The sequence below is a fragment of the Salvelinus namaycush genome, chromosome 29 (assembly GCF_016432855.1).
Source record: "Salvelinus namaycush isolate Seneca chromosome 29, SaNama_1.0, whole genome shotgun sequence".
NCBI classification, from domain to species: domain Eukaryota; kingdom Metazoa; phylum Chordata; class Actinopteri; order Salmoniformes; family Salmonidae; genus Salvelinus; species Salvelinus namaycush.
The window spans coordinates 34107509-34125965 of record NC_052335.1 but is presented as its reverse complement, the minus strand read 5'-3'; the positions used below and the strand labels follow the sequence as shown (position 1 = coordinate 34125965).

Sequence of the window (18457 nt, the reverse complement as noted above, 5' to 3'; positions counted from 1 at the left end):
GGGCCGGTGGCCGGGGGCCTGGAGCCTGTGGGCGGCACCAGGAGTTCACAGAAGCCCAAATAAGAGCTGCTAGATAGCGGTTCACTAGAAAGTCTATCCTGTGTCACTCAGGGCCTTCTTTGTGACGGGACGCCATCTAAAACGGAGTGTTGTTACCTAGGAGACGGAGGGTTCTAGTCCCGCCCCTGACTGGTTGGCTGGTACAAAAATTAGAATTGGTTGGCAGAGGGAACTGAAAGGGATTATTTCTAGATTTTTTTTCCATTAGAGTGTTACGGTGGATTATAGTTGTGTCATGATGAAGTAGGTGTTAACAGACTGACTTTTGAAGACCTGTGATTAGCTCAGACCATTCGTGACCGTATTCAGATACATTAAAACTGTCAAGGAATTTCTGGCCCTTCCTATTGGTGGAGCTAAAATAATTTACTGCTGTATCAGATTTGACCCTGTTTGTTATTGTGTTATAAAGGACAGAGAATGAAGTGAAAAGAATGGAGGACACACAATTAATCTCCATGTTTTACATAATTTGCATATTCATTTGCATATTGATAAGGATTATAAATGACTAAAGCATACATTGAGAGTGTTGATATTTTTATTTTGTATATGAATGTATGTCTCAAATAGCCTACAAGTGTTGTCATTGAATGTAACAGAAGCTTGTTTATCTGTCAGGTCTGTTATGTTGATGAATGGCATGATTTGTTTACCCTTTCCCACACCTTTTGGCTCATAACAGACAACCAAACCATTATTTATTCACGTCAATCATGACTGACTCCTTAGTGGCTGTCATCTCATCCCAACACGGAGTGAAATAACTAAACACAGACACTAAACACAGACACTGTATTTTATTTACATACCATAACTGAAACTTGAAGCTTGAAATGTCAGCTCCATTCACTGAAACTGTCCTCCTGTCCATGACCGATATACAGTCACGTTATAATGACTAAGCTCAGATATGGGGTGTCTGTCAGAGAGGGTAGATGGTGTGGGGGTGTAACTTTAGACCTCCTTGGGGGTCTGCGGATAGGGCCTGTGGTGGGATAGCGTCTGTGGTGGGATAGGGCCTGTGGTGTGATAGCGTCTGTGGTGGGATAGTGTCTGTGGTGGGATAGGGCCTGTGGTGTGATAGCGTCTGTGGTGGGATAGGGCCTGTGGTGGGATAGTGTCTGTGGTGGGAAAGGGCCTGTGGTGTGATAGCGTCTGTGGTGGGATAGGGCCTGTGGTGGGATAGTGTCTGTGGTGTGATAGTGTCTGTGGTGGGGTAGTGTCTGTGGTGGGATAGTGTCTGTGGTGTGATAGCGTCTGTGGTGGGATAGGGCCTGTGGTGGGATAGTGTCTGTGGTGTGATAGTGTCTGTGGTGGGGTAGGGCCTGTGGTGGGATAGTGTCTGTGGTGGGGTAGGGCCTGTGGTGGGATAGTGTCTGTGGTGGGATAGTGTCTGTGGTGGGGTAGTGTCTGTGGTGGGGTAGGGCCTGTGGTGGGATAGTGTCTGTGGTGGGGTAGGTCCTGTGGTGGGAAAGGGCCTGTGGTGGGATAGTGTCTGTGGTGGGATAGTGCCTGTGTATATTTGCCGGCCAAGAGCCGTTGTGGAATGTTTTAGAGTGAGGACCCAAAAATATGCCAGACAGCTGAGAGGAGGAGGAGGCAAAGGAGGGTAGGAAGGGGGGGTTAGAAGTTAAGAGGGGGGAGGACGTGAAAGAGGGAGAGAGACACACAGAGAATGATAGAGAGAGAGAGAGAGGAGTGGGGGGTTGGAATCCAAAAGAGAGGAGGGGGCATAATAATCAGTGTCCAGAGTCCAGACCCTCCTCTCTCTCCGTCCGCTTGGCTCAACGTGTCTTGAGGGCAGCCTGTGGCAGCAGCCGGGTGGTAGCCGCTTTCCGATTGGCTCCTCTCTCTCCTTTTAGGGGCATGCTGGGTAACAGGTGTCGGCGGCTGCACATTGTGGTGGCTTCCGGAAGTAACCTACTCTGCCCTAGCTCCATATGAGTCTCCTCCCTCCATCCCCCCAGACACTCTGGCTTTGTATCTTATCAGGAGACAGAGAGGGTTTGTTCAATATAGAATCTTGGGCCGGTAAGGTCCAATTGGAATGCGAGGACCCCCCACCGTCACCATTTTGAACTGCGGTATTCCATTTGTAGCTGCTGTACTGTGTGTGTTGGGATGTTGCTGTACCCAATGGGAGTATCTGTAGCCAGCCTACATTAATATGTCTATTCTCAGCATTTACACCAGAAGATAACTGTTTAAAACCAAGGCTTCCGACAACTCTTCTTGTACCTATGTTAGAGAATAATAGCTAGGTTAAATACATATTGAGAAATCTACCGTGCTGTGGAGAGGCTAGGGGGCTATATTTACTGGATACCGTGCTGAAGAGAGGCTAGGGGGCTATATTTACTAGATACCGTGCTGAGGAGAGGCTAGGGGCTATATTTACTGGATACCGTGCTGAAGAGAGGCTAGGGGGCTATATTTACTGATACCGTGCTGAAGAGAGGCTAGGGGGGTATATTTACTAGATACCGTGCTGTGGAGAGGCTAGGGGCTATATTTACTGGGGGTTATCACAGCAGTAGATAGAGAGCCTGTGAACACAACCTTTCAGGTTTCCCTGTAGTTGTACTGTAGTCTGGATCTTAATGAGGGATGAGGAACCATGTAGAGGAAGAACAACAGATCACTGTCTGTAGGGAGGGTGGAGGGACGAGCTGAACAACAGACCACTGTCTGTAGGGAGGGTGGAGGGACGATCTGAACAACAGACCACTGTCTGTAGGGAGGGTGGAGGGACGAGCTGAACAACAGACCACTGTCTGTAGGGAGGGTGGAGGGACGATCTGAACAACAGACCACTGTCTGTAGGGAGGGTGGAGGGACGAGCTGAACAACAGACCACTGTCTGTAGGGAGGGTGGAGGGACGATCTGAACAACAGACCACTGTCTGTAGGGAGGGTGGAGGGATGAGCTGAACAACAGATCACTGTCTGTAGGGAGGGTGGAGGGACGATCTGAACAACAGACCACTGTCTGTAGGGAGGGTGGAGGGACGATCTGAACAACAGACCACTGTCTGTAGGGAGGGTGGAGGGATGAGCTGAACAACAGACCACTGTCTGTAGGGAGGGTGGAGGGACGATCTGAACAACAGACCACTGTCTGTAGGGAGGGTGGAGGGACGATCTGAACAACAGACCACTGTCTGTAGGGAGGGTGGAGGGACGATCTGAACAACAGACCACTGTCTGTAGGGAGGGTGGAGGGACGATCTGAACAACAGACCACTGTCTGTAGGGAGGGTAGAGGGATGAGCTGAACAACAGATCACTGTCTGTAGGGAGGGTGGAGGGATGAGCTGAATAACAACTAGCGTCAACGGTTTCTGTTTTTAAAGTCTAAGAACAAAAAAAAAATTACTTTTGAGAATAAAAACGGTATGAAACACCATAAATTTGTTTGCTGTGAAATGTGAAGGGTATTCACCAAAAGATGGCAATAGTGAAAATATGTCTCTTGATTCATTCAGCCTTTATGTTCGTCAAAAGTTCCAGCCTGACATCCATGTTGAATCCTTCCATGATAGACACAGAGGAGACATATCAGACATTCAACGGATGGATTAGACACTATATATAGCCAAACTACTTTATTTTTTACATTTATCATAAATACATAAAACAATGCATTCTGAGCTAGCAGATAACAGATCAACAACAAAGGAATGATACACAGCGAATACCACTCCAATAATGAGGCTAAACAAATACCATATTCTGTTACCAGCAGGGGTGAAAAAGGAAAAGAAAATCCCTTTGAATCACCATTGTAAAATCTTTTTTTAACTTGTTTCACGGTCAAGTGACACCAAGCCCAGTGAGAGTTGACACGGGATAATCAGAATAGGTCTGAAACAGGTCATCATTTTACGGGACCTTCTTTCCTTATAAGGTAACGCAGGAGGCCCAGGATATGTCTGCCTGTGTCTGTCTCTGACAGCTGCCTGGCCTGCCCTGTGTGTGTGTGTGTGTGTGTGTTTTGGGTTTTACTTAGTAAAACAAGGAACATTCGGACAAGTTGGGACATTTCGCCGCTCACCACAAGGAAAAAGGCTATTTTAGGCTTAGGGGTTAGGTTTAGAGTTAGGGTTGGGTTTAGAGTTAGGGTTACAATTATGGTTAGGATTAGGCGTTAGGTTTGGGGTTAGGTTTAGAGTTATGGTTAGGGTTAGGCATTAGGTTCAGGTTTAGGTTTGGGGTTAGGTTTAGAGTTAGGGTTAGGCGTTAGGTTTAGAGTTATGGTTAGGGTTAGGCATTAGGTTCAGGTTTAGGTTTGGGGTTAAAGTTAGGGTTAGGTTTAGGGTTAGGGAAAATAGGATTTTGAAAGGGAATCGATTGTTTGGTCCCCACAAGGATTGTGTGTGTGGGGGGGTGTGTGCATACATGCATATGGCAGCAGGGATCATCACCATAGGCAGCTGTTCTGTTGGCCTCAAATGCTTTTTAGCATTAGCACGCGCATGCCCCGCCCACCTGAGGATCTGTCTTTTCCAACCATCTATTTCCTGTATTTGAGGGGTGCAAATTCCACTTGTCACTTAAATCCTGCTGGATTGATTGCTTTAATTTTACTCCTGCGACTCTTTCATACTCTTGCTTGTGCCTGTTGTTGTTGTTTTTTCCGTTAACGTTACGACCACGGAGATGTTTGTTAAACACACCCTGGTAATGGATGAAATGGGCTCAATGGAACACGTTGTCTTTACGTTGCATCTATAATGTAGCGACCCACACAGACAGCTGTGTGCTATGTTTTAGGCTATTAGTTGGTTGTGTTGTACTTACCAGTACACAGTGTTCGCGGGGTCCGACATGCCAATCAACCTGCTATCTGCCAATCACGGGAATGCCTGGAATGTTCTGATGCCGGGCATCCTGGCGGTTGGCGGAGTGGCGTGGAGGGGGGTTGGGCAGGGAGCATTGGAAGATAAGACCAGGTTTAGCCTTTGTTCTCTCTCTTACGTCTGGGCTTCACAAGAGAAGGTCACGGTTGTTTTATAGGGTATCCTTCATCTATTTGGCGTGGGCTACGGCCAAACAGTAGCCTGTGTAAAGTTGGGTTAATAAACCGTCAATTCGTAAACTCAATCCTCTGTCTGGACAATTGTACCTTTATGATCTAGTCAGGTCATTACAATAAGAATGCTAAAGTTTCGTCAGGGATTTAATGCATTGTCTTGACACTTACATCACAAGAAAGAGACGAGAGAACTTTGTTTTAATGGGTGTTCATTTTCTGTGGAATTTTAAAAAGTTATAATCAATACAGTTGAAATGTTTACGAATTAGACGCGCTGAAATGAAAGCAACTTCCCGAAAATGAACACTCAGATTATAGTGATACGGGGGGAGAACTCCCTGTCTATATATTCATCCCTCTCAATATCTACACCACAATTTCGCCCTTAGTATAGAGGTGTAATCTAGAGCCTAGCGTGTTGATTATTATTATTTTTAAATCAGAGGCTATCCTGCTATTGACACACTTGTTGAATGATGCAACAGTATGTGACAATAACTGTAATTAATGAGGCAGTCTAGACAGCAGAGGCAAGTGCAGGAAGGACTAAACAGAGCAAATAATTTGCATTCATATATGCAAATTATTTATGCAATTGAGGTGCATATAATTATCTTTATTTTAACTCAAAATATAAAATAAATTTAAAAAATGATATCATTAGAACATTTATATTTGAGTGCATTCTAAGAAAAAAAAAGTGGAATTTGACAAGAAATTGAATTCCTGAATTCCCACCAAAATCCCTGGACTCCATTCAATATTCCCACCAAAATCCCTGAACTCCATTCAATATTCCCACCAAAATCCCTGAACTCCATTCAATATTCCCACCAAAATCCCTGAACTCCATTCAATATTCCCACCAAAATCCCTGGACTCCATTCAATATTCCCACCAAAATCCCTGAACTCCGTTCAATATTCCCACCAAAATCCCTGAACTCCATTCAATATTCCCATCAAAATCCCTGAACTCCATTCAATATTCCCACCAAAATCCCTGAACTCTGTACCAGTAAGATGTTTTATGTGCTATAATTCAGTTAATATCTGATGGATTTTAAACATTTAAAAATTCAAAAAGTTTGGAGTATCAGGAGTCCCCTGTTTTCTCCCCAATTTTGTGGTATCCAATTGGTAGTTGCAGCGATGGGACAAGACTGTAACTTCCCTACGGACTCAAGAGGCAAAGGTTGGGAGCCATGCGTCCTCCAAAACAGGGCCCTGCTTCTTGACACACTGCTCGCTTAACTCGGAAGCCAGCCGCACCAATGTGTCTGAGGAAATACCAGTCAGCTTGCAGGTGCTAGGCCCGCCACAAGGAGTCGCTAGAGCGCGATGGGACAAAAAAATCCCGGCCGGCCAAACCCTCCCCTAAACCGGACGACACTGGGCCAATTGTGCACTGCCTCATTGGTCTCCCGGTCACGGCCGGCTGTGACACAGCATGTTATCGAACCCGGGTCTGTAGTGATGCCTCACTGCAATGCAGTGCCTTAGACCACTGCGCCACTCCAGAGGCCCCTGCAAATTGATTTTAACAAACAATTGGTCCGCCCAAAATGCGGCCCGCTGTTGAATTTCAAAATCCCGATGTGGCCCTCGAGCCATAAACTTTGCACACCCCTGCTCTATACTCTCTCAAAGACAGGATTTAGATGCAGTTAGACCACTCGTTGAGTAGTGTGTAAAGACAGGATTTAGATGCAGTTAGACCACTTGTTAAGTAGTGTGTAAAGACAGGATTTAGATGCAGTTAGACCACTTGTTGAGTAGTGAGTAAAGACAGGATTTAGATGCAGTTAGATCACTTGTTGAGTAGTGTGTAAAGACAGGATTTAGATGCAGTTAGACCACTTGTTGAGTAGTGTGTAAAGACAGGATTTAGATGCAGTTAGACCACTTGTTAAGTAGTGTGTAAAGACAGGATTTAGATGCAGTTAGACCACTTGTTGAGTAGTGAGTAAAGACAGGATTTAGATGCAGTTATATCACTTGTTGAGTAGTGTGTAAAGACAGGATTTAGATGCAGTTAGACCACTTGTTGAGTAGTGTGTAAAGACAGGATTTAGATGCAGTTAGACCACTTGTTAAGTAGTGTGTAAAGACAGGATTTAGATGCAGTTAGACCACTTGTTGAGTAGTGAGTAAAGACAGGATTTAGATGCAGTTAGACCACTTGTTGAGTAGTGTGTAAAGAATGACTAGGTGAATGATAGGAGCTTGAAATCATGCAATTTGAAAAGGATGAAAATAACTTTGACTTATAGTATTCTATTTGAGTTATTTAAGTTTATTGCCTATTTGAATAAGAACTGAGGTCTCAATCGAAATATCTAAACAGTTTGCCAGTGGCATCTACTGCCTAATTCTGTCACTCTACCTTGCTATTCTATGAATATGTGTTACAACTTACTGCCAGGTGCCATGTCTGGAATTATGTTTTATAGTGTGCTGTCATTGACAGTCATACCATTGTGTGGTTGTGTTTTACAATGTGTTGTCATTGACAGTCATTCCATTGTGTGTTTTACAGTGTGCTGAAAGAGAGACCTGCAGTAGGTAGTTGAGCCGTTTGAAGGCAGATAAAGTTGTGCCAACAGTTTGTCAGATAGTGTCAGCTCTATAAATATGTGAAGTGCTTTGGAAGTTTCCATGTCAACGCTAACTAACCCTGTTGTTGTCCTGTGCTGCTACAGGTGTGTGTGTGTGTGTGTGTGTGTGTGTGTGTGTGTGTGTGTGTGTGTGTGTGTGTGTGTGTGTGTGTGTGTGTGTGTGTGTGTGTGTGTGTGTGTGTGTGTGTGTGTGTGTGTGTGTGTGTGTGTGTGTGTGTGTGTTTATGGGTTGCATTGCACATACAGTGAGCTCCAAAGTATTGGGACAGTGACACATTTTTCTACACATTTGTTGGATGCATTTGCTGTTTGTTTTGGTTTCAGATTATTTTGTGCCAATAGAAATGAATGGTAAATAATGTATTGTGTCATTTTGGAGTAATTTCCATTGTAAATAAGAATAGAATATGTTTATAAACATGGCCAGCTCCAGGAAGAGAATTGGTGGTTCAAAACTACTTCCATTTAAGAATGATGGAGGCCACTGTGTTCTTTAGGACCTTCAATACTGCAGAAATGTTTTGGTACTCTTCCCCAGATCTGTGCCTCAACACAATCCTGTCTCGGAGCTCTACGGACAATTCCTTCGACCTCATGGTTTGGTTTTTGCTCTAAAAATAAAGAGAGTACCACACTCTGTATAAATAAACTCCCAGTCATTTATTTGGTGAAACAGGGTGCACCTGAGCTCAATTTAGTCTCATAGCAAAGGGTTTGAATAGTGTTTTTTTATTTTGAATACATTTGCAAACATTTCTAAAAAACAGTTTTCACTTTGTCATTATAGATTGATGAGGAAAAAATGCATTTAATCCATTTTAAAATAAGGCTGTAACGTAACAAAATGTGAAAAAAAGTGAGTGGGTCTGAATACTTTCCGAATGCACTATAAGTGAATTTGTCCCAATACTTTTGGTCCCCTAAAGTGGGGGGACTATGTACAAAAAGTGCTGTAATTTCTAAACGGTTCACCGATATGATGAAAATACCCTCAAATTGAAGCTGACAGTCTGCACTATAACTTCATAGTATTCACAGAGCCAAAACAACAAATATGTCACTTTCCCAATACTTTTGGAGCTCACTGTATAAAAGCCTACAATCACCTGTCCTATTGTGAATTGCGTTAATATCAACACTATTCGTAACAGAGTAGTTTAAAAGACTAGTTGCAGTGAGTTTTGGAGGAAGACATACTTTAAATCACCAAACAATCAACACCCTTCCCACAGAGGAAGAGAAATGACGAAGGCATTTATCGTTCACATGACAGGACACAACAGAGAGTTACTAGGTAGAAGTCATGAGGAGAGTTTTAGACTGACAAAAATAGCTAATATTTTACACCACAACTGGAGAACAAGTGCTATCTTCTGCACAAAACTCCACCAAAATAACCTGTGTAAAAAGTTTACATTTATGCATTGCATTTGTTATAATATGAAATGAACATTGAATGATGTATTTTTAATCTATTTTTATTATTTACTGGTATCTAAGCAAGACGCTTTTGGTGCTCAGTCTTTGCTCATTGCTCACTTTTGCAAATGCACTTATTTAATTGGCTGAGGTGACGTTAGCAACCCCAAAGCGTCCCTCTTTCCCCAGCAACGGCAAACATGGCAAATGAAAAGAAAGGAAGTTACCGAACTAAACGAGTTTTCGTCAACAATATTGATACGTATTCATCTAAATGTATCGCGAAGGTAAAGTAGCAACGATATAAGTCTTTGTATCAGAGTTTGATGTGGCGAAATATTACATAATGTAGCTGACGATGTTTTTGTTTACACTTTTTTTGCGACTGTGTATAGTTTCTGTCAACCTGCATGGTTGGCGGTTCCTTGGAGGAGGCAGATGAAGATGGTCCCGTTGAGGATGAGCAAACACTTCAAGATGGGACTTTTCAAATTGTTGGAACTACCTCAAACAACGAGGGGGAAAAACCCAGTTTTGCATTAGAATGTTATACTGTGAGTATAGCTAAAATAACCAACTCTAAACTGGGTGGTTCAACCCCCCCGAATGCTGATTGTCTGACAGCGATGGTATACCACGGGTGACAAGTCATTTATTTTTACTGCGCGTATTACGTTGGTAACCAGTTTACAATAGCAATAATGCACCTTAGTGGTTTGTGGTATATGACCAATATACCACGGCTAAGGGCTGTATCCGCATTGTGTTGTGCGAACAGCCCTTAGCCGTGGTATATTGGCCATATACCACACCCCCTCTTGCCTTATTTCTTAAATATACAATATTGATATAACCACACACTTTATCATTCAGCACTATGCAATGGCATGCACTTTTCATCCAGGCCTGTCATTGACGTCTTTCCTCGTCCATTCCAGTCACAGAAGCGAGATCAGCTACTGCCAAGCCTATTGGAATGTGATGTGGTGGTTTACAACATCTCAGAACATGCAACAGCAGAGCTGATAGATGAGGCAATTTGGGCAATTTCAGGTAGGCTATGGACCAGTCCATCTGTTGGATGAAACCATCATGATAAATTCACTCTCAGATAGGGTTGTCAGAGTTAATCAGTTTTACTCGAGTTAACTTTTTGTCATTTTAGTGCGCTCATTAAAATAAAATAAAATGTGTTTAACCTCAGTCTGAAAGCATTCAAAATACACATCATCTTTACAGCTAAAAACAACAATGCCATGACAAGTTGACATTGAGGTTAAAAGTGACCTTTATCAATTTGCTTGATTTTTGCAAACCATTACTTTGGACAAAATCAAGATGTCAATATTCTTGTAATGCTTTTTGTATAAAATTTAAAAACAAAACTTAAATTACATCTCAATTTGAGCAAATTCAGAATTTTCCATTGTGATTAATCACAGCAATTCCTGCGATGAACTAGATGTGTTATTTTCTTAACATTTGTCAGCCCTACTCTCAGACTGTCAGCCCTACTCTCAGACTGTCAGCCCTACTCTCAGGCTGTCAGCCCTACTCTGACTGTCAGCCCTACTCTCAGACTGTCAGTCTACTCTCAGACTCTCAGACTGTCAGCCCTACTCTCAGACTGTCAGCCCTACTCTCAGACTGTCAGCCCTACTCTCTGACTGTCAGCCCTACTCTCAGACTGTCAGCCCTACTCTCAGACTGACTGCCCTACTCTCTGACTGTCAGCCCTACTCTGACTGACTGCCCTACTCTGACTGTCAGCCCTACTCTCAGACTGACAGCCCTACTCTCAGACTGTCAGCCCTACTCTCAGACGGACAGCCCTACTCTCAGACTGACAGCCCTACTCTCTGACTGTCAGCCTTACTCTCAGACTGTCAGCCCTACTCTCAGACTGACAGCCATACTCTCTGACTGTCAGCCTTACTCTCAGACTGTCAGCCCTACTCTCTGACTGTCAGCCCTACTCTCTGACTGTCAGCCCTACTCTCAGACTGACAGCCCTACTCTCAGACTGTCAGCCCTACTCGCAGACTGTCAGCCCTACTCTCAGACTGTCAGTCCTACTCTCAGACTGTCAGCCCTACTCTCAGACTGTCAGCCCTACTCTCAGACTGTCAGCCCTACTCTCAGACTGCCAGCCCTACTCTCAGACTGACAGCCCTACTCTGACTGTCAGCCCTACTCTCAGACTGTCAGCCCTACTCTCAGACTGTCAGCCCTACTCTCAGACTGTCAGCCCTACTCTCAGACTGACAGCCCTGCTCTCAGACTGTCAGCCCTACTCTCAGACTGTCAGCCCTACTCTCAGACTGTCAGCCCTACTCTCAGACTGTCAGCCCTACTCTCAGACTGACAGCCCTACTCTCAGACTGACAGCCCTACTCTCAGACTGTCAGCCCTACTCTCAGACTGTCAGCCCTACTCTCAGACTGTCAGCCCTACTCTCAGACTGACAGCCCTACTCTCAGACTGTCAGCCCTACTCTCAGACTGTCAGCCCTACTCTCAGACTGTCAGCCCTACTCTCAGACTGTCAGCCCTACTCTCAGACTGACAGCCCTACTCTCAGACTGACAGCCCTACTCTGACTGTCAGCCCTACTCTCAGACTGTCAGCCCTACTCTCAGACTGTCAGCCCTACTCTCAGACTGTCAGCCCTACTCTCAGACTGTCAGCCCTACTCTCAGACTGACTGCCCTACTCTCTGACTGTCAGCCCTACTCTGACTGACTGACCTACTCTGACTGTCAGCCCTACTCTCAGACTGACAGCCCTACTCTCAGACTGTCAGCCCTACTCTCAGACGGACAGCCCTACTCTCAGACTGACAGCCCTACTCTCTGACTGTCAGCCTTACTCTCAGACTGTCAGCCCTACTCTCAGACTGACAGCCATACTCTCTGACTGTCAGCCTTACTCTCAGACTGTCAGCCCTACTCTGACTGTCAGCCCTACTCTCTGACTGTCAGCCCTACTCTCAGACTGACAGCCCTACTCTCAGACTGTCAGCCCTACTCTCAGACTGTCAGCCCTACTCTCAGACTGTCAGTCCTACTCTCAGACTGTCAGCCCTACTCTCAGACTGTCAGCCCTACTTTCAGACTGTCAGCCCTACTCTCAGACTGCCAGCCCTACTCTCAGACTGACAGCCCTACTCTGACTGTCAGCCCTACTCTCAGACTGTCAGCCCTACTCTCAGACTGTCAGCCCTACTCTCAGACTGTCAGCCCTACTCTCAGACTGACAGCCCTGCTCTCAGACTGTCAGCCCTACTCTCAGACTGTCAGCCCTACTCTCAGACTGTCAGCCCTACTCTCAGACTGTCAGCCCTACTCTCAGACTGACAGCCCTACTCTCAGACTGACAGCCCTACTCTCAGACTGTCAGCCCTACTCTCAGACTGTCAGCCCTACTCTCAGACTGACAGCCCTACTCTCAGACTGTCAGCCCTACTCTCAGACTGTCAGCCCTACTCTCAGACTGTCAGTCCTACTCTCAGACTGTCAGCCCTACTCTCAGACTGTCAGCCCTACTCTCAGACTGTCAGCCCTACTCTCAGACTGACAGCCCTACTCTCAGACTGACAGCCCTACTCTGACTGTCAGCCCTACTCTCAGACTGTCAGCCCTACTCTCAGACTGTCAGCCCTACTCTCAGACTGTCAGCCCTACTCTCAGACTGACAGCCCTGCTCTCAGACTGTCAGCCCTACTCTCAGACTGTCAGCCCTACTCTCAGACTGTCAGCCCTACTCTCAGACTGTCAGCCCTACTCTCAGACTGACAGCCCTACTCTCAGACTGTCAGCCCTACTCTCAGACTGTCAGCCCTACTCTCAGACTGTCAGCCCTACTCTCAGACTGACAGCCCTACTCTCAGACTGTCAGCCCTACTCTCAGACTGTCAGCCCTACTCTCAGACTGTCATCCCTACTCTCAGACTGTCAGCCCTACTCTCAGACTGCCAGCCCTACTCTCAGACTGACAGCTCTACTCTGACTGTCAGCCCTACTCTCAGACTGTCAGCCCTACTCTCAGACTGTCAGCCCTACTCTCTGACTGTCAGCCCTACTCTCTGACTGTCAGCCCTACTCTCAGACTGACAGCCCTGCTCTCAGACTGTCAGCCCTACTCTCAGACTGTCAGCCCTACTCTCAGACTGTCAGCCCTACTCTCAGACTGACAGCCCTACTCTCAGACTGTCAGCCCTACTCTCAGACTGTCAGCCCTACTCTCAGACTGTCAGCCCTACTCTCAGACTGTCAGCCCTACTCTCAGACTGTCAGCCCTACTCTCAGACTGTCAGCCCTACTCTCAGACTGCCAGCCCTACTCTGACTGTCAGCCCTACTCTCAGACTGTCAGCCCTACTCTCAGACTGTCAGCCCTACTCTCAGACTGTCAGCCCTACTCTCAGACTGTCAGCCCTACTCTCAGACTGACACATTATCTCACTGGACCTTTTGAGTTACATTGCAAATACTGCATGTCCTATAGCCTACGGTAAGAAGCTGTCTCCTCTTCCTTTTATGCTGCAGCTCTTCACTCAGATATTGAGAGTTTTGCGTCTCAGAAGATATTCATTTTGATATCATCAGTCATGACCTGGGCAATGAGCAAGCCAGCCGATCCTGTAAGTTTCTATTCAAATCTCATGTTTCCTAACTACTATATAATTTATGTGTCAATACACTTTTCTGAATATTCCTCATATCTTTTCTGTCCTTAGAATGACCCAGAGATTCCTCTGACAGAGGACGACTACAGGAGGAAAAGACATCATCCTAACTTCAAGGAGCACACCAACGCAGAGAAAACTGTGCTCAAACTGGGCAAAACTGTAAGTATAATGGGTAGGGTTCGGCAAATGTCAACAACAATGTCAACAACAACAAAAACAAGGGCAAAAACAACAACTCTTTGGTTTACCATACAGAAAAAGTCCAAGCTGTCCAGTTATGTTGTGGCAGCAGGTGTTCAGTATGGAATGGGAGAAAATCTCCTGCACTACTTCTTCAAGGTACATCTGAACTATATAACTGAGACATTATTATTATTCTATCAAGACTTCGATGGATGTTCTCTGTCTCACTCTTTCCTTTGGCTTGACTCCTCAAGACGTCTTGGCTGGGGGAGTTTGCACAAGTTCCTGTTTTTGGGCCTGGCACAAATGTTATCCCTACCATTCATGTCAACGACCTTGCAGGGTTTGTATTTTTCAATGTGTCCATTCCATTGTCTTGATGTTCAATTATTGCTTATTTAAGGGTATCTGCCAGAGTCTGGGTGAAAAAACCCCAACTAATTCTATGATATTGTCTACTTTTGTCTACAAGGGTTATTCAGAATGTAATCGACCACAAGCCAAAGATACATTATTTCCTCGCTGTGGATGATTCCAATAATACTTTTGAGGATATTGTGAAGGTAAATAGGCTAAGCCAGACAGACATCTTGTTGATCATTTCAAGATTATTGGTAAAATTGTTGCATTTCTTTCTTTTTTAAATAGATTTGTAGATCTACACAATGGTTGGTGTTTTTTTTTCTGTATTCCCCCTGCTAGATAATAAGCTTTGTGCTCGGTCCAGGGAAGATCAAGAAAGTCCCTAAGGAGGAGGCCTACCTCACCAATGTTCTGACGGTCTGTTTTCATCCCCTGTCTCAGGTTTAGGAAAGTTAATTCAGAAATGCCCGTTGTCAGTTGGAGCATATCTTAACTAGCCTGGTCCCAGATCTGTTTGTGTGGTCTTGGTTGACCAGGGGAAATTGGCAGAACAGCTGTAGAAGCGGGTCTGGTCAATGTTGGAGCGTCAATTTCACCTTGTTTTCCAGACCGCTGATGTGGATTACCTGAGTGTCAACCTGCGGATAGAGCCAACCTTTCTGAAGGAAACCTTCAACCTTCGCTGGGTGTCGGAGGCTGGCATCATTGATAACATCAACCGGGTGGTGGAGGAATACAAACTGTTGAGACTACTACTGGTGAGGGACCAAACCAACTACTGTATGTTTACCTCTTCTGTTCTTAGTTAGGGTCTGAATGGATTTTCCCAGCACCAATTTAGAATGTGAACATGTGTATTGTCTCTTATTGGAAGGAAAGCTTCGTTACACAGGAATACAGAGAACGTGCACCGTGTTTAGGCTTATAGATATATATAGATTATAGATAGTGTCATTATATTATTTTATATGATATTATATACTCAAATTCAAGCCAGAAATTGTTAAAATATTTAACATGCTCTTTGGTTTTCCCATCAGCCCATCAGAATCTGTCTCCTGGGCCCTCCAGCAGTAGGGAAGAGCACCGTGGCAGAGAAACTGTGTAAACATTACAAACTGCACCACATCAACCTCAAAGAGATCATTGATGAGAATATGCATCATCTGGTCAGTAAAAGCGAAGCAATGACACTTGTAAAACTCTTCATATTTATTCTCTCTTGTAAAATAGGAAATGCCTCCCCCTTGTGGTCGATCAAAAGAAATGCACCCCTTGTTATTTTCTAATATTACAGTGTCTCTCTGTACTATACATGTACACTCTACAGTATCAATAGGTGTGTGAACCATTTTGTAAAACAACATCTTACAATATATTAATCCAGGTATTCATTTTTGTTGTTTGTTATATGTCAGGAGGAGGCTGTGAATGTGGCTGAGCAGGAGGGAGAGAGTGAGGAGGCGCTCAGTAACGCTCAGGACCAACTGGACTCTCTGAAGGACAGCATGGAGCAAAATGGAGGTATATCAATATTGCACAACACGGCCATGAGTTGTTCCTGAAAGCATGTTTGTAGATTTAATTTACGTAATATTCCACAACACAGTCATGAGTTGTTCCTGAAAGCATGTTTGTAGATTTAATTTACGTAATATTCCACAACACAGGCATGAGTTATTCCTGAAAGCATGTTTGTAGATTTAATTTAGGTAATATTCCACAACACAGTCATGAGTTGTTCCTGAAAGCATGTTTGTAGATTTAATTTAGGTAATATTCCACAACACAGTCATGAGTTGTTCCTGAAAGCTTTTGTAGATTGAATTTAGACTCCGCCCCTCATCTCTAAAATTTGTTTGATTTCATATTATGAAGGTGTTTGTTTTCTAACGTTTCTGAAGCAATGTTAAGTGGTTTCATGAATGTCATCATTATTCTTGCAGGTCGCCTGAGCAACGGGCTTGTTTACCGTATGATGCGTGATAAGTTGAACTCAACGCCTTGCAGGAACCATGGCTTCGTCCTCGACGGCTTCCCCAAGTCCTACGATCAGGCCAAGGAGATCTTCTATGGTAAACATAAATCAAATTAACATTATTTACAATTAAAGCGTTGATGATATCGTAAAATACTTTACAAATAAGTGATGAAAAAGATAACCTTGTCATCCTGCCTGTTCTCTTAACCACTGATGTTGTCTAGATGACCTGGATCATCCCAGGTCCAAAATGCCTGCTTACAACAAGAAGATCATTCCTGGTAAGTAATTGTTAATATAACTGAATTGCACAGTATTACATGTCTATTACTAACCCCCCCCCCCCCGTCTGTCTGTCTCTTTTGCAGAGTTCATTTTCTCCCTGGAGGCATCTGATGACTTTTTAAAGGAGCGGGTGCAGAACCTACCTGAGAGTGTGGCAGAGAAAATGCACTACTCTAAAGACGAGTACCTTACCCGGCTGAAGAAATTTAGAAAGGCCAACGTGGAAGATGAAACGGTTCTGAACTACTTTGACGAGCTGGAGATTCACCCAGAGCACATTGGTAAGGCTGACAGACTGCAGATGTTGATTTACCAAAAAGAGAATGTGATAGATAAGATCATTTTGAAACCCTAATATTCAACTGTAATTATCAGAACTAGTAATTGTAGTAAATAGTGATTTGATTAGAACTCAACGCATTGAGAGGAAGTCTGTCAGTCTTTCATAGTCTGTCTGTCTGTCAGAGGTGAACAATGCCATCGATCCTGAATACGGCGATGTGATGGACAAAATCACCAGGCTGGTGGGGCGTCCCAGGAACTACGGACCCACCCCTGAGGAGAGAGAGGAGATGGAGAGGAAGTCCGTAGAGGAGACAGCACAGCGCCTGGTACTGGAGACAGCAGAGTGGAAGAGGAGGGAGGCTGAGACCGCTGCCAAGATGGCCACACAGCTAGAGGAGTGGGTAAGAGATGGGCTGCATCAGGAGTAGTATACTAGAATGGGAATAGGATGGCAGTTCAGGAAACATCTCTCTCACATTACTCATTGAGATTTGATTCCATTTTGGAATCCTTATAGACTCATCTCCACATTGCTTACCCCTATCCAGTCCTCTCAGATCTATAAACTCTTAAAACCCCTCTTTGTATACCATGCAAGAGTGGGCCCACCAGCAACAACGCAAACCCCAGAGTTTTAGTTTCTGTTTAGCTGAGCTGTACATACGTTGTGTGTGGGTTTCTCTAGAACCGTCACGTGACTGAGGTGAAGAGGCAGGAGCATGAGCTGCTGGAGGCTCGCTCCGCCCCCCTGAGGAACTACCTGATGAATTACGTAATGCCCTCTCTCACTGAGGGCATGATGGAGTGCTGCAAGGCCCAGCCAGACGACCCGGTAGACTTCCTGGTAATGTTTTTATTTTATTCAAAAAAAAAAAACGTTATTAATCCCACAAAGACAAGTCAGATTTGTCACCAGCAAGAGACATACAGAAAAAATATACTGTACACATGCATACATCAGAGACCAGTAGACGGAGCACTGATGGCTGGTGAAATAAGCAAAACAAATGTCTTCCATAGAAGCAAATAGATTCAATAGAGTAGTAGCCTACTTCTACTCTTCAATTATATAGGTTGCACTTCAACCATAAACGGATGTGAATTGTTGTCAGGTACTGAAGTATGCTAGGCCTACAGTAAAGAAATGTCACGTTTCCAACCCAATTGTCCTTTTTTTGTTTTTTCTAAATACTACATTTTTGTGTTTATCTATTTCAGGCTGAATATCTCCTCCGGAATAATTCACAAGATTAGTGTGATGTGGTTAACACATACCAAACGTCTATGAGACCTTGTCGGCTGGTATTATAAATGTTTTGTCATGACAGTGTTCTGTGTTGATCAAGTCTACCTTGTTTATTTTCCCCCACAAGAAATACAAAAAAAATCTAGTCCTCCTTTTGGAGGAATTATTGTAAAGATCGTTTTATGAATATAAGGATCTTTAACTAAAAAAAGTTAAATGTATATTCTGATTAAAATGTGTGTTAATGCCTATGCTACATCCACCCTAGCATGAATTGTAATCCAATTACAAA

The 18457-nt window shown here is 44.3% G+C and overlaps 1 protein-coding gene across 1 annotated transcript; it reads left to right on the top strand.

Annotated features, from left to right (window-relative positions):
- Window positions 1–9334: 9334 nt before the first annotated feature.
- Window positions 9335–18173, top strand: ak7a (adenylate kinase 7a). The gene is made up of 18 exons (XM_038968457.1): window positions 9335–9421; window positions 9530–9688; window positions 10073–10187; window positions 13680–13774; window positions 13871–13981; window positions 14078–14161; window positions 14260–14348; window positions 14478–14568; window positions 14708–14785; window positions 14977–15126; window positions 15409–15537; window positions 15787–15892; window positions 16315–16443; window positions 16574–16630; window positions 16718–16915; window positions 17100–17320; window positions 17605–17763; window positions 18138–18173. The coding sequence occupies exons 1-18, from the start codon at window positions 9335–9337 to the stop codon at window positions 18171–18173; spliced, it is 2094 nt and encodes a 697-aa protein (XP_038824385.1).
- Window positions 18174–18457: the final 284 nt, after the last annotated feature.